Consider the following 23,028-nt stretch of genomic DNA (forward strand, 5'->3'; position numbering starts at 1 on the left):
TCAAGTGGTCTCATGTTTTCTTTTTAAAAAAAAAATATTTAATATTTTCTTCTAATTACATTAAAACACTTTTTTTACATTTATTTTTAAAACTTTTGATTTCCAGATTCTCTCCTTTATTTCCACTCAGCCCCCTTAAGAAACCACATGAGAAGTTATACAAAACATTTCCATAAAAGTCATGTTGTGAAAAAAAAAATCTCCCATCCTTAAAAATAAAAATAAAAAATAAAAACAAATCTTAAGAAAAATAAAACATGAGAGAGATAGAGACAAAGAGAAAGAATGCTTCAATCTGTATTCAGACAATCACTTCCTTCTCTTAGTATGGATAGGATTTTTCTTCAAAAACTCTTTCAGAATAGTCATGGATCATTGTACTGCTAAGAATAGCAAAGTCAATTACTGCCAATCATCCCAGAACATTGTTGTTACTTTGTATACAATACATTTCACTTGTGTTTATGGAGGACTTATCAGGATTTTCTGAAAGCATCCTGCTCATCATTTCTCATAGAATAATAATATTCCACTATAATCACATACCACAGTTTATTCACCCATTCCCCAATTGATGGACATCCACTTGATTTCCAGTTCTTTGCCCTGAGAAGAAAGCTATTATAAATATTTTCATACATATGAGTCCTTTTCTTTTTAAAAATCTCTTTTGGGATTCCTGACTGGTGGGAAAGGATATGCATGAATTTGTAGTTCTTTGGGCATAGAACATATCTTTTGATCATTTGTCAGTTGGGGCATGGTTCTTATTTTTTATAAATTTGACTCAATTTCCTCTATGTTTGAGAAATGAGGCCTTAGAGAAATTTGTTTCAAAATTCTTTTTACAATTACTATTACTATTTCCCCTCCCCCATTTATTCTATTCTCTCTTTCCTTTCATCCTGTTCCTTCTCAAAACTGTTTTGCTACTGACTACTTCCTCCCTCAATATTCCCTCTCTTTTTTCACCCTCTTGCCTTCCTATATCCCATTCCCCCCCCTACTTTCCTCCAGAGTAAGATAGATTTCTATATCCCTAATCAAGAGTGTGTGTTATTTTCTTTTTGAGCCAATTCTGATGGAGAGTAAGGTTCACTCACTCACCCTTCCCTCCTCTTCTCCATTGTAAAACCTTTTTCTTGCCTCTTTTTATGGCAGATGATTTATATCATTACCCTTTCCTTCCCTTTCTCCCAGTACATTCCTCTCTTACTCCTTAATTTCATTTTTTAAAGATATTATACCTTCATATTATTTTTTTAATTAAAGCTTTTTATTTTCAAAACATATGCGTGGATAATTTTTCAACATTGACATTTACAAAATTTCATTTTGTGCCTTCCCCCCTCCCCTAGGTGGCAAGTAATCCAATATATATATTGAACATGTTAAAAAAAATGTTAAATCCAATATATGTGTACATATCTATACAATTATCTTGCTGCAAAAGGAAAGTCAGATCAAAAAGGAAAAAAATGAGAAAGAAAACAAAATGCAAGCAAACAACAAAAAAAAGAATGCAACGATGCAATGTTGTGATCCACACTCAGTTCCCACAGTTCTCTCTCTGGATGTAGATGGCTCTCTTCATCACAAGATCATTGGAACTGACCCCAAACATCTCATTTATATCTTCATATTCCACTCACATCTGTGCCCTCTGCCTTTTATATATACGTACATAAACAGATAAACTTTATTAAGTCCCATGCTTCTCCTAAGTCCTGTATCTGAAAGTCAAATTTATTATTCTCTTTTGGTGCTTTCATCATGAATGCTTGAAAATTATCTATTTAACCTTTTCCCTGAAGAATTATACTCAGTTTTGCTGGGCAGATGATTCTTGGTTGTAATCCTAACACCATTGCTCTCTAGAATATCATATTCCCTTCTCTCTGGTCTTTTAATATAGACATTGCTAAATCTTGTGTTTTCCTGACTGTGAATCCACTATAGTTGAATTGTTTCTTTCTGGATGCTTACACTATTTTTTCCTTGATCTGGGAGTTCCAGAATTTGGCTATAATATTTCCTAGAGTTTTCACTTTGAGATCTCTTTCAAAAGGTGATTTGTGGATTCTTTCCATTTCTGTTTAACCCTCTGGTTCTAGAATATCAGGACAGTTTTCCTTGATAATTATTTGAAAGATGATGTCCAGGTTCTTTTTTGATCATAATTATCAGATAGACCAATAATTTTTAAATTCTCTTTTGGATCTATTTTCCAGGTCAGTTGTTTTTCCAGTGAGATATTTTACAATTTTTTCTTTCTTTCTTTCTTTCTTTCTTTTTTTTTTTTTTTTTTTTTTTTTGTTTTTTGTTTTGTTTTGTTTTGTTTTTGGCTTTATTGTATCTTTGTTATAAAGTCATTGGCTTCCATTTGCTCATTCTAATTTTTAAGAATTATTTTATTTTTCTTAGTGACCTTTTGTATCTCCTTTCCCATTTGGACATTTTGCTTTTTAAGTCATTCTTAGCTTTTTGTATTTTCTTTTGCACCACTCTCAATTCTCTTCCTAATTTTTCCTCTACGTCTCTTAATTTGATTTTCAAAATTCCTTTTATAGCTTTTCCATAGCCCGAGCCCACTTATTTTTCTTGGAGGCTTTGGATGTAGGAGTTTTAACTTTATCTTCTTCTGAGTGTATGCTTTGAACCTTCTTATCATCATAGTAACTTTCAGTGATCACAAACTTTTTCTGTTGGCTGCTTATTTTCCTAGTCTATTACTCAGCTTTTAACTCTTTGTTAAAGTAGGCTCTGTTTCCAGAGTGGAGGGTGTCCTGTCCCAAGTTTTATGCAGCTGTTTTCAGAGATCCTTTTAGGTACCTAACCACGAGCCCTCTTTGTTGCCCTGGATTGTTAGCAGTGACCTGCCCCATTGTGGCTGCTAAAGATCTAGCCTGCTAAAGCAGCAGAGTCCTTTCTCAATGCTAATAAAGAGAACTCCTGTGAGCTGAGACCTCTGGAAGCTGCCACAATCACTACTGCCCATGCCCACTCTTGGTTTGCTGGTTTCCCAGGGCCTCTTACCTACTGCCGACCTTCCAAATCACCTTTGGTATCTCTGGGCTGAAAGGTCTAAAAACTCTCGGTGCTGATGCTGATTCAGCATTGTGAATGAGCATTAGACTCCTATCCTGTTGCCACAGAGCTTTTCTGAGCCGGGATTGGGGGCTAGGCCAGCACTGCGCTGCTGTGGCCTACACCAGGACTGCATGCTGGACTCCCACCTTGGTGCCACAGATCTTTTCTGCTGGCCTTAAAAGGCCTTTTTGTGTCTCTGAGCTGAGGTATCTGAAAGCTGCTAGTACTAGTGCTGATTCAGAGGTTCTTAGTCCAGTTCCTGCTTTGCTAGCTGGGGTGGGACCTGAGGCCAGGTCCAGGGCCTAGGTGAGTTAGGACTACAGGTTCTTCTTCACTGAAGGTCCTCAAGCAATGACTTCATAACAATTTGTCAGATATTGTAGGGGCAAAAGAAAGTAAGACTTGATATTACCTAATGACTGATTGAAGAGGGAGTCCAGGAAAAGATAATCAAAGATAATTCCAGTGTCTTTAGCTTACACTTCTGAAAGAGTTCTGCAGGTTCTTTTTGTTATATATAAGCACTTCAGTTTTCACTGATTGGGTTTGGGTATAGATAAGAGCCCACTACAAATAGTATATAATTTGGAGTTGCACTTTGAAACACTGCCTTTTGTGATGCTTTTAATCCCTGTTCTCTAATTTCTAGTAATTGTGAAATAATTTTGTGGGTCTTCCTTTCATATTTTAAAAGTCTTTTTCCTAAATGTTATTTAAAATAGTTACATTTACTACTACATGTCTTGGAGTCTGAAGCACTGGGATTTTTTTTCTGACAGTACTATATAAGTGACATTTGTACATATTAATGTTATCTTTCCTTCCTAGCACAGTAAACTGTAAGCTTCTTGAAGTCAGAAAATATTTCAATTTTGTTTGTGTTCATGAATATTTAGTATATAGAGGCACTTATGCTTGTTAATTATTTACTGCATTATTGTGTTTCACTTATTTTGTTTGTTGTTTTCCTTAGAGGGACTAATTTCATCAACAAAAATCCCTGCCCCCCTTTGTAAATAAAACTTTTCAAAACTGCACTCAGATTTTTGGGATACCCTATACTTTTTTTTTTTTTTTTTTTTTTTTGGCTGAGACAGTTGGAATTAAGTGACTTGCCCAGGGTCACACAGCCAGGAAGTATTAAGTGTCTGAGACTAGATTTGAACTCGGATTGTCTCGACTTCAGAGCTGGTGCTCTATCCACTGTACCACCTAGCTACCCCTACCCTCTACATTCATTCATACACACACACACACACACACACACACACACACACACACACACAATTAAAAATAAATAAATAATGCATATTTTTATTTTTACAGCTCCTAAATTTCCCAATACCAGAGAATTATCCCATGTAACAAAGAGCATAATAATAATCTTAATAAACCAAAGAATATAGTAGACTTTGGGGTGAGTCCCTGTCCTGAATAACTTTCAGGGGACAGTGTAGGTCCCAATTGATTTTCTAGTCCCCGTTCTGTCAGGCTCTATCATTATGCTGCTTTAGTCCATCCCTCTAACTCCTTTTTTAACCTATATATTTTCTTTGTCCTTCATTTTTCTTGCATGTGCCTGCTCATAAACAAGAATCAGCCTCAACACCTCAGACAGAATCATTGATACTGCAGGGGTGCTACACTTTCATTCTATCTATATCCATCGATCTGTCTATCAAACAATGACATTAATATTTCCTTATAGGCAATATGAATCCCCTGAGTTGGGGAATTGACTTGTATATTAGGAGAATCACTATGGAAACTGAATAGAGAATGTTCGTAACATCTGAGACCACAGATTTTATTATTAACTCCTTGCTTGAATTCTGTCTGTTATTCTTCTGAATTTGTATCTATTCTGTGGTAGATATATGTAGGCAATTTTCTTCCTCTTCCTTCCATTTAATTCAAAGCTCTTTTAATTAATTTGCAAGCCATTAGACAAACCTAGATACATAACCATATGAACCCCTCTCTTTTTCCATATAAATAGATATACACATATATGAATGTGTGTGTGTATATATATGTATACATATATTTTAATCATGTGTAAATAAACAGATGTGTTAGCTGTAGACAGAAAGCAAAAGTTGTTTTTATTAAAAGGGAAGTAAATGGCTGCTCACAGTCATGGTACTTTTAGATCTCAAATTTTTAGATCTCAAATATTTATTTAATAATAAGACAAGAAATAACACTACCACCATGGTACTCACATGTTAAAACAGATATAGTAATAATATATATTGTAAATGATAAATAAACTCAGGTCACTTTCCCCGCTCTGTAATTAGGAAGCATGGACATATACTTACAAGAACCTAGCAGTGAACCACGTGATGGAGGAAAACCGATATGTTCAGAAAAACTAACTAAGGACTGCTACATTTGATTTTATTGGTCCATTTAAGAACATATGCACCCTTATGAAGTCTCTTCTTTACTAACAGCTTATCTGCTGGTTCTTACTCTTCAGGCACTTCTTACTCTTACTCTTCAAATTCTTTTCTTCTAGTCTCAAACTGATGTAGCCTTTACAAACTCTTTCAGCTTATAGTTGCTTTTTAAACGAGTTATTAGAAATGTGTTTTTTTGTTTGTTTGTTTTATTTTGTTTTGTTTTGTTTTCCTATTTCAACTATTTACTTGGTCAACAGTTTCCTTTAAGTCTGAGAATTGCAAAGTTCATCAGGCTGGCACATAAAGACAAACTCAACTATTCACTTAGCAGGATGTTGTGCTGCTATCCAATCAAGGGGTAACAAAATAGCTTCCAGAAAAAGTTTAAATTGACTCTTAGATGAAGGCAAATAAACCTAGCATCTTCACTATCTAATTTAACCTCCTGCATCACTCTCTTTTCCCTTTTCTGTCTCTTTGTCACAAACCAGAACAGGTGACCAAAAAACAACAGGTTTTACCTCTTCTAAGCTCTTATGTGTCTTAGAAAAAAAAAATAATTGGAAGTTGACTCAATATTTAATCATCTGGAACTAAAAGCATATGCCTTCTTGTCAGTTGATTATTCTCCACTATAGTTTCTTCAAACAGCTCCTACAAAGCTGTACTCTCTGATTCTCTGCTTAGTTTTTATACTCTGCCATGAAGTCTTCTAAGGCATTTACCTATTGCTTGCTTTGTATTCTACTTAGTCTATGAATGTTTTATTCGCTAAGTTCATTGGATCATGGACAGAGAGCTAAAAGAGATCTTAACTCTCAACTAATCCAGTCTTTTTATTGTACAGATGAACAGACTGATGGTGAGAGGGGTGTCAGGGAAATTCAGGTCAAATGACTTCAGCGCTAGTACTCTCTCCATTGTAGCTACCATACTACTCTTTTAAATTGTAAGTTACAGTGGGGAGACAGTACTGTTTTAGTTAGAAATTTGTTATGTCCCTAATACCTAATACTAGTATGCAATAGATGTTAAAAGGAAAATTCTTTGTTCCAGCTTTTACCTTGGTTAATGAGGCAAAGCTCAGGAAAAAGAGAATTGGAAAAGTTTATTCAAAATACTACCTTGATGTGCAGAAAAAGCATTTGATAAAATCCAACATCCATTCCTACTAAAAATGCTTGAGAGTATAGGAATAAATGGACTATTCCTTAAAATAATAACGAGCACATATTTAAAACTGTCAGTAAACATCATATGTAATGGCGATAAACTAGAACCTTTCCCTGTAAGATCAGGAGTGAAACAAGGTTGCCCACTATCACCATTACTATTCAATATAGTAGTAGAAACCCTAGCCTCGGCAATAAGAGCCGAGAAAGAGATTCAAGGAATTAGAGTAAGAAATGAGGAAATCAAATTATCACTCTTTGCAGATTACATGATGGTATACTTAGAGAACCCCAAAGACTCTGCTAAAAAGCTATTAGAAATAATTCAGAATTTTAGCAAAGTTGCAGGATACAAAATAAATCCACATAAATCCTCAGCATTTTTATACATTACCAACACAATCCAACAGCAAGAGATACAAAGAGAAATTCCATTCAAAATAATGGTTGATAGTATAAAATATGTGGGAATATCTACCAAAGGAAAGTCAGGAATTATATGAGCAAAATTACAAAACACTTGCCACAAAAATAAAGTCAGATTTAAATAATTGGAAAGACATTCAGTGCTCTTGGATAGGCCAAGCGAATATAATTAAGATGACAATACTCCCTAAATTAATCTGTTTGTTTAGTGCTATACCAATCAGACTCCCAAGAAACTATTTTAATGACCTAGAAAAAATAACAACAGAATTCATATGGAACAACAAAAGGTCGAGAATTTCAAGGGAAGTAATAAAAAAAAAAATTAAATGAAGGTGGTCTAGCTGTACCTGATCTAGAACTATATTATAAAGCAACAGTCACCAAAACCATTTGGTATTGGCTAAGAAATAGACTAGTTGATCAGTAGCATAGGTTAGGTTCACAGGGCAAGATAGTGAATAAAAATAGCAATCTAGTGTTTGACAAACCCAAAGATCCCAAATTTTGGGATAAGAATTCATTGTTTGACAAAAACTGCTGGGAAAACTGGAAATTAGTATGGCAGAAACTAGGCATGGACCCATATCTAACACCACATACTAAGATTAGATCAAAATGGGTCCAAGATTTAGGCATAAAGAACGAAATCATAAATAAATTGGAGGAACATGGGATGGTTTACCTCTCAGACTTGTGGAGGAGGAAGGAGTTTGTGTCCAAGGGAGAACTAGAGACCATTATTGATCACAAAATAGAATATTTTGATTACACCAAATTAAAAAGTTTCTGCACAAACAAAACTAATGCAAACAAGATTAGAAGGGAAGTAACAAATTGGGAAAACATTTTTACAGTTAAAGGTTCTGATAAAGGCCTCATCTCCAAAATATACAGAGAATTGACTTTAATTTAGAAGAAATCAAGCCATTCTCCAATTGATAAATGGTCAAAGGATATGAATAGACAATTTTCAGATGATGAAATTAAAACTATTTCCACTCATATGAAAGAGTGTTCCAAATCACTATTGATCAGAGAAATGCAAATTAAGACAACTCTGAGATATCATTACACACCTGTCAGATTAGCTAAGATGACAGGAACAAATAATGATGAATGTTAGAGGGGATGTGGGAAAACTGGGACACTGATGCGGGAAAACTGGGACACTGATGCATTGTTGGTGGAGTTGTGAAAGAATCCAACCATTCTGGAGAGCAATCTGGAATTATGCCCAAAAAGTTATCAAAATGTGCATACCCTTTGACCCAGCCGTACTACTACTGGGCTTATATCCCAAGGAAATACTAAAGAAGGGAAAGGGACCTGTATGTACCAAAATGTTTGTAGCAGCCCTTTTCATAGTGGCTAGAAACTGGAAAATGGATGTCCATCAATTGGAGAATGGTTGGGTAAATTATGGTATATGAATGTTATGGAATATTATTGTTCTGTAAGAAATGACCAACTGGAGGAATACAGAGAGGCTTGGAGAGACTTATATCAACTGATGCTGAGTGAAACGAGTAGAACTAGGGGATAATTATACACTTCAACAATGATACTGTATGAGGATGTATTCTGATGGAAGTGAATATCTTCAACATAGAGAAGAGCTAATCCAATTCCAATTGATCAATGATGGACAGCATCAGCTACACCCAGAAAAGGAACACTGGGAAATGAGTGTAAACTATGAGCATTGTTTGTTTTTGTTTTTGTTTTTGTTTTTTTCGTTTTGTTTTGTTTTGTTTTGTTTCTCTTCCCAGATTATTTTTACCTTGCGAATACAATCCTTCCTTTGCAACAACAACAACAAAATTTGGTTCTGCACATATATATTGTACCTAGGATATACTATAAGATATTTAATATGTATGGGAATGCCTGCCATCTGGGGAGGGTGGTGGAGGGAAGGAGGGGAAAAACTCGGAACAGGAGAGAGTGCAAGGGATAATGTTGTAAAAAAAAGAAAATTTACCTATGCATATGTACTGTCAAAGAAAATGTTATAATTATAAAAATTAATAAAAAACAAAATTAAAAAATATACTACCTTGATGGACTGATCACTGGAAATTAGCAAGGATTTCAAGTTGGATCTAGCTTTTATTGTTAATTTCCAAATAAGACAAAAACAGTCCATATGGGTCCATATCAGGCAAAGGGGATGGACCATTGTATCTCATCTCTTCTCCAATTGTCATACATGATATTTAGCAGTTACAAGATGATGCTAATAGGTAGGAATAAGTGCTAAAGAACAAGTTAAAATACAAAAGCTGCAGATTGAGTAACATCTCTTCTAACACTGACTGACAAGCATGGTTAGGAATACTGGATTACAAGTTAGCTTTCAATATAGGCACTATAAAGTCAAATCTAGACACCAAAATTTTGATGGAAATTAGAGCAACTTTATTATGAGGTTCAACAAATAGCAGTCATCTAGAGTATGTGTGCAAAGGTGCAGTCCACATGAAACTATGATGGGGGGGTAGGTCTTGGAGATAGGCAATTATACATAGAAGTAAAGAAGCAAGGGACTTTTCAGGTGGCTTCAAGCTGTTTCAAGGATATCAGAAAGGCATACTTAATTTAAACGTTCTGTAGTTCTGAAAAGAAGTCACTATATCTGTTAGTAAGAGGTTGGCAATTCAAAAGAGTTCAGGATCCTGAAGCAGATAAGGATCTGGAGCAAGAAAAAAGAATTTTACAATCTGGAGTCACTTTAGTTACTTTAATAGCCAACATTGCTTTATATATTCATTCATTTAATCTCCTTGCCTAGTTATTCCATCTAGCAAGAAAATAAGGTTTTGGATTTTTTTTAAAAAGTTTTTATAAATTTAATGTTGGATTAGGGAAAGATTTGGGGTGCTTTCTAAACTAAAAGGATAAATTTTGAAATTGAAATTTGTTTATTTTTTGTTTGTAAGGAATGGACTAAAGAGTGGCAGATTACTATAAACAAGCTTTCCTCAAGTCTTTAAGAAAATTCCCTTCTTCTCAATTTTTATTACTTTTCTTTTTTTTATTTTATTACTTTAATCAAAATGATTTGACTAAACTTATTTATTAGATACATTGAAATCCTAAAAAGCATTTTATTATATTAGTTATAGTTTATATATTTGATAATACTATTTCTGACTTAACAAAAACTCTTGCCTTTCTTTTTCTAAAAGAGACTAGATTATGAGCATGAACAAGTTCATGTTGTTGCATTATCTATCTAACAGGATACTCATAAGCTAAACTTTTTGTGGAATGAGATTACTATTACCTATTATATTTGTTTTCTAGGTTTTGTGTTGCTCACCTGAGAAAGCTTCAGAATGAGTAGTCGACGGAAACGTGCCCCTCCTGTCAGGGTGGATGAAGACAAGCAGCAACAACTCCGTTGGAATATGCATGAAGACCGAAAACATGAAGTGATTATCCTTGATGATGATGATGGTGATGATGATGAGCCTGTCCCAGGCCCAAGTTCCTCATCTATTCCTTTAATTATTATAGATGATGATGATGAAAGTCCAGAGGAGGAAGAAGAGCACAAAACCAAAAGAAGATGTTCAAAGTCAGTGAGCTCATTAACAGATGAAGAGGAAACTGTCTGTATTTTGCCATCTTTATTAATAAAATTAAATATTGTTATTTCCCCTTATTACCTAACTAATTCTTGGAAAGCATTTTTAGGAGAGCTCACTCTCCAGCTTCTTGGTGAAGAGGTTTTAATTGAAAGTTTTCATGAGAGAAAGTTTACTTTAATGACAGCAGATTCAAGTGATCAGTTGCAGATCTCTGTTCATCCAGCGTGTAAAGAGGTGGAAGACCAACAAAAAGGACTTGAAGAGCCAGTCAATGTTTCTGAAAAGAGTATTTTGGTGGAATCATCCTTGAGTAATGAAATGTTAGAAGATCTGAGGTGGCTACAGAAGAAGAAAATGATAGAACTTTACCACAGACCAGAAGGGATTCAAACTATCAAGGTGCTCAATAATTGTGGCCTACTTTAATTTATCTTAACTTAGCAATAAGTTTTTATGGGTTAAAAAAAGATATGAGGGGGCAGCTACCAGCCTTGAATTCAGGAGGACCCGAGTTCAAATTTGGTCTCAAACACTTAACACTTCCTAGCTATGTGACCCTGGGCAAGTCACTTAACCCCAGCCTCAGGGGAAAAAAAAAGATATGAAAATCTTTCACAAAAATTCTGTATCATTTCATAGAAAGTTATTGCTGAAAAGGACCTTAGAGGCAATCTCTAGTCAAAATTTTAATAAAGAAAGTGAAATGCATAAGCTTAACAGACTTAATTGCCTAAGGTCACACAGAGAAATAATAGGTTAATAAACATTTATTTAGTAGCTACTCTGTACCACTATACTAAGGCACTGAACTAAGATTTAGGGATACCCTCCCCCCCCCAAAAAAAAGTCTCAGCCCCTAAGGAGTTTCTACTCTAATAGGGAAGAAACCAAGCAGACACATATGTCCTAAGAAGCTTTATATAATATAAATAGGAAATAATTACCAGAAGGAAAGTGTAAGAGTGAAGAAAGGTTGTAAAAGGCTTCTTGTAATAGTAATTAGTTGGGATTTGAAGGACACTAGAGAAGCCATGGGAGAGATAAGGAATAGGAGCATTCTAGGCAGAGAGGACAATTAGAGAGAATAAAAGATTATATTCTTATAATTGGAGTTTATATTGTTCTATGGATTTGAGTTTTTAAAAATCTTTTTTACTTGCTAATTTAAAACATAAAATTTTACTTAAGATTTTATAAATATTTATAAGGAAAATTAGGGATTTGTCAACACAATGATCCCTTTGATTCTAGATTTTTTCATAATTTTGTACCATGTTTAAAAGTATTTATACCTTCATATATTTCTCCATAAATACTTTGAGAAGAAAGTTAATATGTTTTCCTTGTACTGATTACCATATCTGTTACTTCAGTTTTTTCTCTTTTGGAGAAGTAACCCAGAGTGTTTGTCAAGCATTTTTTCTTTCATGATCAGACAGTTTTAACTTAAAGAAGCAGCTGCCCTTCTGACTGGGATAGAAAGATAGAAGAATTAACCAGTACTTCTCTATCTCCTTTTTACATTGGAATTTTTTATTTTTCTTGGTGACCCTTTCTCACTAAACTACTCACTATGAGAGCACAATTCTAGTTTAAGAAAATTAAAACCAGTCATTCCAAGTAGCAATCAGAATCATCTTGGGGACAAGTCATAAACACAATAATGAGGTTCTGAATTGGAGCAGAGGCAGTAAATGAGATTAGTTACATTGGAAATAAAGAGAAATAGGGGGAAATCCTCTATTTCAGGTTGGGTAGATTACTAATAGAAAATAAAATGTCCAAGAGCTTTAAATAGTAGCATCTAATGATGCTTCCCACAGCTTCTAACCCTGACTAGATAGATTCCTGAATGGTAAGTCAGCTAACTTTCATATAAGAGTTGAATATCCATTTTTCTTTTCCTTCTATCCCCATTGATGATGATAAAAGGTTATTGACGTCCCAGTGTGCTACCATTCTGTAATAAATGTTCAGTCATTTCAGTTGTGTTAGACTCTTCTTGACCCTGTCTGGGGTTTTCTTGCCAAAAAGACTGGAATGCTATGCAATTTCCTTTTCTAGTTTATTTTTTTCAGAGGAGGAACTGAGGCAAACATACAACTAGTAAGTATCTGAGGCCAGATTTGAACTCATGGAGAGAAGTCTTCCTGACTCCAGCTCTAGCATTTTATCCATTGTGCCACCTAGCTGCCTTTCTGTAATAAGTAATGATATTGAAATGGGACCACAATAGCTGCCTTCCTTTTTTCTTTTAAATCAAAGTTTCATAGGTCCCAAAATAAATACTTGAAAGGAAAGGAAATCCTGGACTTTATTTCTTGCATATTTTTCCTGGAGTTCTCAAAAACTTAAGCTAGTAGCATTGATTCAAAATTGAGGAATTGCTGGGGGGAGGGGGAATTAGAAAATTTAAATTATAGTTACTTTGTCACCAATTTTTATGTTATTCTGAATAAGCTAAACTTCTTTAGTAAATGGAAGTAAGAGCTTTGTTGCTGTTATTGTGTAAAGAGCTTGAAAGATTGATGAAAAGTTCTGTGGTTCAGGGTAAATCTTTACATGTTTTTCTGTTACCCCTTGTTAAATTTAGTGGGGAAATATGTACGTATACATTAATATTTACTATAAAGAGACTATATTACATATTACATGTAATTACAGCACATAGAATAAGTACTGTATCTAACAGTTATAAAAAGCAATGTTGAAATTTTCATTGAAAAATTGTAAAACAATCATGTTCATCAAATATTTTTCCTCTGTTCCCATAATGCCCTTATTCTAAACTTTTTATATTGGTAAATATATTTCTGTAGGTTGGAATATATCTCTTGGAAGCTGGCTTAGCTAAGCCTGATTTTCTCAGTGATGGAAATGGAAGAATAAAAAAGGCCAATCAGCTGATCCAGAAATTAATGGAAAAGTTTTATAACTTTATAATTCCAGGTAATTTCTGTCTAAAACAACTATATTTGAAGTATTACTATTTGCAAACATTTTAGTTTTTTAAAAACTATGTCAAGCAAAACTTTAATAATAGTAACTATATTGAATCATATTAGGCAAAATTAATAATAGTAAATGACCCTGTTGAAATCACTTACATTGTTTGTTAGTAATATCTGGTTACTAGAGAATAACTTGGAAATAGAAAGAATGAAGAAGATTAATTTGTGACCTTTTATTTAAATCTAAGCTTAATTGTAAAGAACTTTGGAGTTATATAACTTGTTTTTTTGTAGGGGTTTTTAGTGTTAAATAAAGTCTACCTGTTATCTTAATTAGAAAGCATTTATTAGACATCAACTATGAATAAGGCATTTTACTAGGTACTAGAGGAATAAATGAAAATATACATACACACATCTATATTCACATATACAAACTCAGATTCAAACTAGTTAGAAAGGGATTAATTACATAACTAAGCAGTTGAGAAGGATTGAAGATTAGGAAAAGTTTGTAAGAATTGGTTTTCAGTCTATGTTTTGCGATTCTATGAAGAAAATATAGGCGTAATTACAATACAAAGGCATGGAGATGGATGGTGGAGTATCGTGTATGAGTAACAAAGAAAAGACCAGTTTGGCTGATTGTAATATTCTTCTCTAAAATGTAATGTTCTCTTATTGGGGTTTCCTTGGGTGTCTGGAGACAGCCTTTGTTTCAGTTCAGTAATTACCCCAAATGCAGCCAGAGATTAAAGTCCAAATCCTTTATTGTCTCTTTCCAAGTCTTGTCTCCTTTCCTGGGGCCTGGTTAGCTTTCTTAGAGGCCTATCTCTATCCTTGGTTCCAAGAGTTTAAGCTTCCACCGGCCCTCTCTGACTTTTGAATCTCCTGGACTGACTCCTGGTTGAGGCTCCTAGCTTATAAATGCTTTCTTAAAGGTGTGAATCATGTGGAACTATAGATACATTTTAGATACATTGGGAGACCTTGGCCTTTTTAAGCAAGATCTTCAACAGGTCTCAGGTTAAATGAGGCCACCCCCATTCAGTGATTAAGGCTTGGTAGCAATTGAGGCAGAGGTTCTTCTTCACCTATTCAAAAAAAAAAAAAAAAAAAAAAAGTCCAAACAAATTGATAAATCTGGGAAGGGAAGACCTTCAGGGTTTCTAACCAAATCAGAAAAAAATTGCTATTTACATTCAATCTGAGTTGATCAGAACCCAAACAATGAACAAATGGGGATTGACTTAGGATACATTGGTGGCCAATGAGAATCTGATTGGTTTTGGTTTAAGTCTTGGTCCTTAGAAATCTAGCCAGTATACCCCAAGATACCTTGGGAGGAAGGGAGAGAGAAAAGCGAGGAGAATTCCATCAAAATTTTATGACTTTCATCTAAATTTGGAAACCATCAGCACCTGCGATAATCCTTTGCTTTCAGATATATGCTTAAAAATGTTTGTTGAATTGAAATTACCATGTATGGAATGATAAATAATATTTACATTTCAAGTTATATAGTAAGAAGATAAAATCATGAAAAATCCCATTAGAAGATAGCTATGTCACAAATATACTAAAAAATACTATGAGTTCTTGTTCCCATTGTTTAAAAATTAATCAGGTTTTTAATAAATGTTTGTTTTTCAATTTGCATAGATATTTTGGAGGAGGATGAAGAAGAATCTGACAGTGAGCTGGAGAGACAGAACATTGAAGAATTATATGACTTTGTGAGACATACACACCAGCAAGAAGCTCAGCACTTAAAAGAAGATGTCCAGCATCCAGCATTGATTCCTGTACTGAGGCCATACCAAAGTGAAGCTGTTAACTGGATGCTGCTACGAGAAAATTTCAAAAGCTCTCCTGTTAATGGCAAGTATGAGTTACTTAAAGTTAAGGCACAGAGCAATCATAGTGCTCTAGGAGGGAATTGAGGGTGGGAGATGGGGGAGTAAATAATGAGAGAATTGGTCACCAAGGAGGTTATATGTTTTAAGGGATTTCTTGGAAATTTTGATGATCAATGTCATCCCTGTATAATTAGGGCTTGTTTGTAAAATTTGTTATAGTAATTCTTCTTCCTATAACAAATTAAGGTTGTTTTGATCCAATTTAAAAAGCAAGAAATCTCATCATTAATGATTAGCCTTTCTAGGAGTGACTTTCAAAAACCTGATGAGAAATGGTAAAGAGTAGTGTGACTTTCTTATGAAATAAGAGTTAGATTATTATTCATCTTGAAGGGCCTTTCTACTTCCTGAATCTTTTGTTTTAAATAATATTTTCTGAGTGAGGTGGAGAAAAGGGAAGGTATAATTGGTTTTATGTGATATTCCCTGATAAAAACTCTCTAATTTCCCTGGCTTTGTTCTGTTGGGCAGTTTCCCATTCATTATTCATTGAGTTTTATTCTTAAAAAGGCAGGAAATTTCCAAAGATTGCTTACTTTTTTATTTCTTATCATCCTTTCTCTTGCCTCCAGAGACCTTGCCCCTGCTTTTATGACCTTTTAAATAAAAATTGAATAAAGAAATTTTACACATGAATTTGAGCAGAAAACATTGGCTTAAATTTTAATCATAGCTTCTTTATAAAGATTTAAATTGAACAATATATATTGTTAATTTCCTTTTGCTTAGCAGTTTACATTTTTGGGAAAATTAAATCGTTTTTGAAACATTTCCTCATTTCCATATTCTACAACTGACCTAGTTTTAGTTTTGATATTTTAATTGAAAGATTACACATATAGCTATATAGATATAGATATGTCTACTTTTCTTGTAGTCACAGAAATACACAGACCACTGTATCTTTTCATTATCTATTAGACTTTGCTTTTAGGGCCTCAATTATTATTGCTTTTTTTCTCTTCCAACCCTTTCTAAAAAATCCCATTCAGAATTCTAAATCCTGAATGCCTATATCACACATTGTTCTCATTTCCATCCCTTGAAATCTTTTTTTTTTTTTTTTTTTTTTTTTTAGGCAAGTACATGTGGCCCCTCTTCCATGTAGTCTATCCCTTGATCCTTTCCTTAAGCTGGAATTGTTTTTGACCTCTTACATTTCTTTGAGAGCTTTATTTAAATCTCTTCTTTGCTCTTACATCTTCTCATTTCCATTATACTTTATCTTTATAAAGTATACTTTATATATTTTTATACCCATTTTCTCAGTTAATATGTGTCAGAAGTACAACTTGAACACAGGTCTTCCTGATTGTGAAGTTGTCCTTTTATACTATACTCCCCTGTATCTTGTTGGATAAATTTATGCATATGAACTTCCTCTTCCCAAGCCCTTCTTATTATGTTATGAAACTTTTTTTTGTTATTATCTTTCTTTCACCTTCTATATCTAGAAAATACCTAAAATTTGTAGTAAGACAAACTAAATGGGAATTATTGGTTGAAATAAACAGAAGAGGTGTTTGTCTACTGTCTCAGTGTTGCAATGAAACTTGAAGAGACCTAGGTCAGTATCCTGGTAGAGCCATGGGTTCATTTAACTTCATTTTCACTTCAATCTATGGTTCCTCAATCAAGCATCTTAACTTTTCTGAATCTCACTTATCTGTAAAGAAAGTATCAATCAATCAGCAAGCATTTAAAGTGTCTATGGCAAGCACTGTGCTAGGTAATCATAATAAAAAGGGAAAAAAAGTTCCACTGAAGTGAATACAAATAGATAACAGTAAATGCAAATCATCTTGCAGAATGTGGTAACAGTTGGGGAAAATAGGAAAGGCCTCCTGTAAGATATGGATGGCAGTTTTATAGGAAACTAAGTTTTGGTTTTTTTTGTTTTTTTTTTAATTAATTTTAGGTTTTTGTTTTGCTGAGGCAATTGGGGGTTAAGTGACTTGCCCAGGGTCACACAATTAGGAAGTATTAAGTGTTTGAAGTTGTTTTTGAACTGAAATCCTCCTGACTTTAGGGCCAGTACTCTAGCCACCATGCCATCTAGCAACTCTAAACTAAGAATTGTAAAAGATGAGAAAGGAGTGCTTTCCAGGCAAGGATAAGCAGTGTTTCTGAAGCTCATGGATGGAGTGTTATATGGGAAGAAAAGCAAGCAGGGTGGCTTGGCTAGTGAAGGAAAATAATAGGTAATAAGCATGGAAAGGTAGGCTAGAGCCAATAATTGCCCTGTCTACTTCACAGAAGGGTTATAAGGTAGAAGTGTTATGTGTGAAAGGCTTCAGAAAAATATAAAGAACTATTTAAATGTAAGAGATTATAATTGGGAAGGAAAAGGAGAGAGGGAAAGTAAAAGTCAGTGAGTGTGTGAGAGAGAGAAAGAAAGAAAGTAATTAAGAAAATATGAGGATGTTCTTATGACTCTTTTCTTCTTTAGAAAATACCTTACATTTCTTATGGAGAGAAGTCCTTACAACAGAAGGGATGAAATTCTATTATAATCCATTTACAGGCTGGTAAGGCTATTTTATATTAATAAATGTGCTTCTTCCCTTTCCCAAAACCCATACCTCTATGTATATATCTGTATATGAAAAACAAGAGATTTTTTGAGAACTTCACTATCTAAAGAAAAATTCAGGATAGTTATAAAGAATTAGAGTGAGCATAGTTGAGGTTAAGTGTCTCTGTGTTCATTGTGAATCAACTTTTATTTTTTTTAATTCAGGTATACTTGTATTCTAAAAGGTTTTTGGTAGTCACTGGAAAATATTTAATAATTTAATAACTTAATGACTACTGTTATATTTATCTTTTCTATTCAGAGATTTTTTTGAAGATCACCTAAAAGAGATGGGTAATTTTAACTGTAGGGGAAAAAAATGATAGTTCCCAACACAATTCATTGTTTCCTATTGCAAGATAAGTTGGTGTTATAATTCAGTTGAATTTTGAGGTTTTTTTGGTTGAATATCATAATCTTCATCTTCAGGTTTCTAGAACTCTTAAACTTTCATTTTTTACAAAGTTATATAACCTCAAGAATCTTTCTTTTAACGCAATTCTTCCCATTTCCTTTTAGAATAGCTACCAGTGTGATATTTGTTTGAATTATTTTGACATTTTTTTTTTTGTTTGTTTGTTTGACCTTTCCTTTAGCATCATCCGGGAATACCCAAATGCTGGGCCACAGTGGCCTGGTGGCATCTTAGCAGATGAGATGGGTTTGGGGAAGACAGTGGAGGTTTTGGCTCTGATTCTTTCACATACGCGACAAGATATCAAACAGGATGTTCTAACACTGCCTGAGGTAGGATGACCATATAAAGCTTAGGGAATAAAGGACTTATTGTGTTCAAGAAAAATAATATGTTCTGAATCCTTGTTTTGACACAAAAGTCAAAGTTTTGAATATCCTTTGGAACTGCAGATAGTTAACAGAAGAATTTGCCACTGTTGGTGGCCATTTGAAATGTCTTCTCTCAAGAAAAACATTGACTCAGTATTGACAATGATCTGCTACCTGCAAAAATGTTACTGTTTCTCATATTATTTCTAGAAGTCTTCTTCAGAGTACAACATAAATGACTTGAGAAACCAGTAAAGGTACTTAATAATGAGACAAACCAGTGACATAGGAGTAATAGAATCGGAGTTGAAAGGAGCCTCAGAGGTTATGTAGTCAATCCTGTACTGAACCCCTTCTGTTTATCTAGAATATCTTAGTAAACAGTATATTTAAGAGTTGAATTTTTTTAAAGTGAACTATATATTCTTAGGTCATTGCCGTCTGCCAAAATTGACTTTTTCTTAACCTCTGGAAAATTCCAATTTAGAATTTATGTGCCCCCTTCCCCCCAAAAAAAACCAAACTCCAATTTGAGATTGGCAAACCCAAAGTTTATATAATGATATCTGAAATTTTAATTCCTTATGATAGCATTTAAAATATTGCACCATCTACAATCCTACTTTTCCGAACTTATTTCATAAAATCTGCTCTCAAAGGACTATTGGTTGTTTATGTAAACCATCCTATTACCTGTAGTTTCTCTACTGTCAAAAACTTTCTCTTTTCTTTAAGGTCTAGTTCAGGTATCGACTTCTCCTTGAAGTCTTTTCTGATTCCTATGGTGGAAAGTAATTACTTTCACCTTAAATTTTTTAAATACATTTTTTTCTAGATTTCTGTTTTACACTTCTCACAATCAACTTTATATGATATTTATTTGTTTATCTCTTAGCCCCTCATTAGATTATAAGAAGCCTAGTATAGTGGAAAGAGTATTAGACTTGGGGTCAGGAAGACTTGGTTCCAATTCTGCCTTATATACTTTACTAGTTGTGTGACCCTGAGCAAGTCATTTAACCACTCAGCCTCATTTTACCCATTTGTAAAATATGGATCATAATAACACCTATTTCACAGGGTTATTGTGTGGCTTAAATGAGAAAGTATAAAACATTTTAGAGAGCTATGGAAAGGTCAGCTATTATTATTACCAACTTGAAGGCAAGAACTTTTTTTCCTGATTATATACTTTGCACAGTGCCTCCCATGTAGTAAGTGATTAGTAAATGTTAATTGATATTAGATAAAAATTCTAAGTAAAAAAACCTATATTCTATAGAATGCATAATATCATATCCAAAACATTTATTTTATAAATGTATTTCAAACATTACATGGAGTGTGTGATCAGAGTGTAATTGGCTTTATCCACGCTCTCTTTACCAAGTAAACATTTCAAGGCATATTAGGAGTACTGTCTTTATATGTAAAATAATTATCCTTTAATTTATTGTAATTAAGTGGACATTGTTGATGACAACTTTTCATTAATATGTTGGAAAATATTGGACCATGATTAGGTAGATACAATAACAAGGGCAAATTTTAGATAGTTTTAGTAGCTGCATGCCTATCTCTAGCCAAGCCTCATATGAATAGATGTTCTTGATCACTACTAGAAGTGAATGATCTGTTTAGATCTATCATCTCTACTTAGAAAGAAACATAACTCAAAAGAATATAGCATTAACCTTTTGTTGATGAAGGGGGCATTTTTACTGGTTTTTGTTTCAATTGATTATTATCATACCATTATAACAAACTTAACAGATGAAATGTATTAAAGCAATCATTGCATTATATGAAATAAATTTTTGTATTCATATCATAGGATTAGAACTAAAGGGACCTTGGAGATCTTTGTAGTCCAACCCCTCACTTTACAGAAACTAGAGTTGTCAAGAAGTAACTTGCATCAAGGTCACAACAAGTAGTGAGTGCCAGGGCCAAAAAGTGAACCCATATCCTCTGACTCTGAAAATAGTGCTTTTCCATCGCATCATGCAAATGTATGAGGTTAATTATTTTTAAATATTTAAAATACATATATGTGTGTACATATTTATATATAATTGATTTTTAAAAATCCAATTTATATGTAAGCCCATACATTTTACTTTTTTTCATAGTATCCTTCATACATTGTATATTTCCTTATAATCTGGTAGTTCATATCCAAATTTTAAAGCTTAATATTAAGCAATCTCTAATGATGAATCTGAAAGTCTAATGGGTGACTGCTAAATATTGTTCATATCAGGGAAAACTGGTAAATTACTTCATACCTCCACAACCTGCTGAAGAAAGCAAAAAGGGGAAATCTAAGATGATGGAGTTTCAATCTAAGGAAAGAATACAGTACCCCAGTAAGTATTTATGTCTATATTTTAAATATTTCTAATGTTTCTAATCTTTTTCCTAATTCTTGGGAACCTTCCAGTAGAGACATCTTATTGTTGATGATGATTTTCTTGTAGTCTTTAAGAACATTTGTAAACCTTATGATTCCATATAATTCTTAAGGCTAGTTTGTATGTTCCTCTTTATCTAGTTAACTTTTTGGCAAAGTTTACTATATTTGATTTTTTTTTAACATTTTTATATTTATTTTGAAAATATTTTTATAATATTAGAACACTGTATATTTCATATTTAAATGTAAATTAGTGTTATGATAATTCATGTTAAATATTTTTAGTTTTCTCATATGAAGAATCATAGATTGCAGATCACTAGTTTAGCATGAGTAGCATTTATGTGAGCAAAATTTAGTGTAATAATAATTAATTCTGTATTGTTGACAGATTACTTTTCTTTACAAATTCTGTATTAGGGGTTTATTATATCAATAACCATCTACAAAACATTCAAATAAATAAATTTTAATCATATGTAAAATTAATAAACTTCAAACTATTTACAGATTACTAAAATAAAGAAAGGCCAGTTAACTTAAATAAATAACATTGCTATCTTAATTAGTTTTGTGTCCTTTCTGTCCTTTCCTGTATGTTTTGTTTCTTGTCTAGTTTGATTTTTTTAAAAATAAAAGTTGTAATTACTGCATATGTTATTCTGATTTTCTGTTTTTGCTATTTCAGTTTATGTAAAAGTCTTGTCAAATTTCTTCATATTCTTTCTGTTTATTTTTGATAACCAAAATTTATTGATTCATTTGATTACCATAATTCATTATATTAATATGCTACAATTTGGTTATTTCTTAATCATTGAATATAAAAGTAATTATCATTTTTCACATTTACTTTAAATAAAATATTATTTTAGTAATAGTAGATAAAGTAGGTAAAGCTGCTTTAAATAATTTTGCATACTTATCAGTGAGCATTTCTGCTATAAATCCTTATTTTTCCATGTTGACCCTTTTCCCTTTGAATTTTTTTCATTTATTTTACTTGAATCACTGTTTTTGTATATGTAGGTTTGCGTGTAATGATATTAGCAGCTGTGAAAGAAATGAATGCAAAGAAAGGAGCTTCCATCATTGCCATCTTCAAATATGTCAGTACCATATATAGGTATGATGTACAGAGGAATCGGCGGCTTCTGAAGAAAAGTTTGGAAAAATTAATTACAGAACGAGTTGTAGAACAAGTCAAAGGTCATGGTTTGGCTGGATCTTTTAAACTGGGGAAGAATTACAAGGAACAGCCGACATGTTTTAGAACTAAAAAACAGGTAAAATATATATATTTTTTTTTTTTAAAGGAAAGAGTCCATTAACATCTATTTTGTTCTTCAGAATTTTTTGTGCCTCTTCTATGCTCATTGTTCTGGAAAAGTGTAGCATCTGCCTTTAGGAACTTTTGGTTTGAAGGTGAAAATTTGACTTATAAAATATTTGTGCATACTGTCCAATTTTGATTCAGATTTCCTCTTTTTAAATTAAGTGATTTGTGAATGTTTAATGAAATGACCAGACAGTATTTAAAATAACTTCTCTATTCTGATCATAACATTATTATTAATTTTAAAACCTCTCTCCTTAATTTTCAAATAATAATAATACCTTGTATTTGTATAGTTCTTAATGCTTTTCTAAAACTTTTGTTTTCACTTCCATATCTCCTATTTTTCATCA

General features: G+C 33.1%; 1 protein-coding gene across 3 annotated transcripts in view; it reads left to right on the forward strand.

Moving 5' to 3' along the window:
- Positions 1 to 23,028, forward strand: part of SHPRH (SNF2 histone linker PHD RING helicase) — a 104,899-nt gene that overhangs the window by 7,389 nt on the left and 74,482 nt on the right. For 2 of the 3 annotated variants that reach the window (XR_012489173.1, XM_074309610.1), the window contains exons 2-8: positions 10,406 to 11,091; positions 13,512 to 13,641; positions 15,306 to 15,524; positions 18,012 to 18,090; positions 18,734 to 18,884; positions 21,187 to 21,292; positions 22,369 to 22,625. Coding sequence is in view for 2 of the 3 variants with exons in the window: in XM_074309610.1 (XP_074165711.1) it covers positions 10,438 to 11,091; positions 13,512 to 13,641; positions 15,306 to 15,524; positions 18,012 to 18,090; positions 18,734 to 18,884; positions 21,187 to 21,292; positions 22,369 to 22,625 (1,596 nt within the window). In the remaining variant the exon portion in view is untranslated. Of the gene's footprint in view, positions 1 to 10,405; positions 11,092 to 13,511; positions 13,642 to 15,305; positions 15,525 to 18,011; positions 18,091 to 18,733; positions 18,885 to 21,186; positions 21,293 to 22,368; positions 22,626 to 23,028 lie in introns of those variants that run through there. The other variant, XM_074309611.1, reaches the window with a different exon arrangement.

The sequence above is a fragment of the Sminthopsis crassicaudata genome, chromosome 4 (assembly GCF_048593235.1).
Source record: "Sminthopsis crassicaudata isolate SCR6 chromosome 4, ASM4859323v1, whole genome shotgun sequence".
Lineage (NCBI taxonomy): Eukaryota > Metazoa > Chordata > Mammalia > Dasyuromorphia > Dasyuridae > Sminthopsis > Sminthopsis crassicaudata.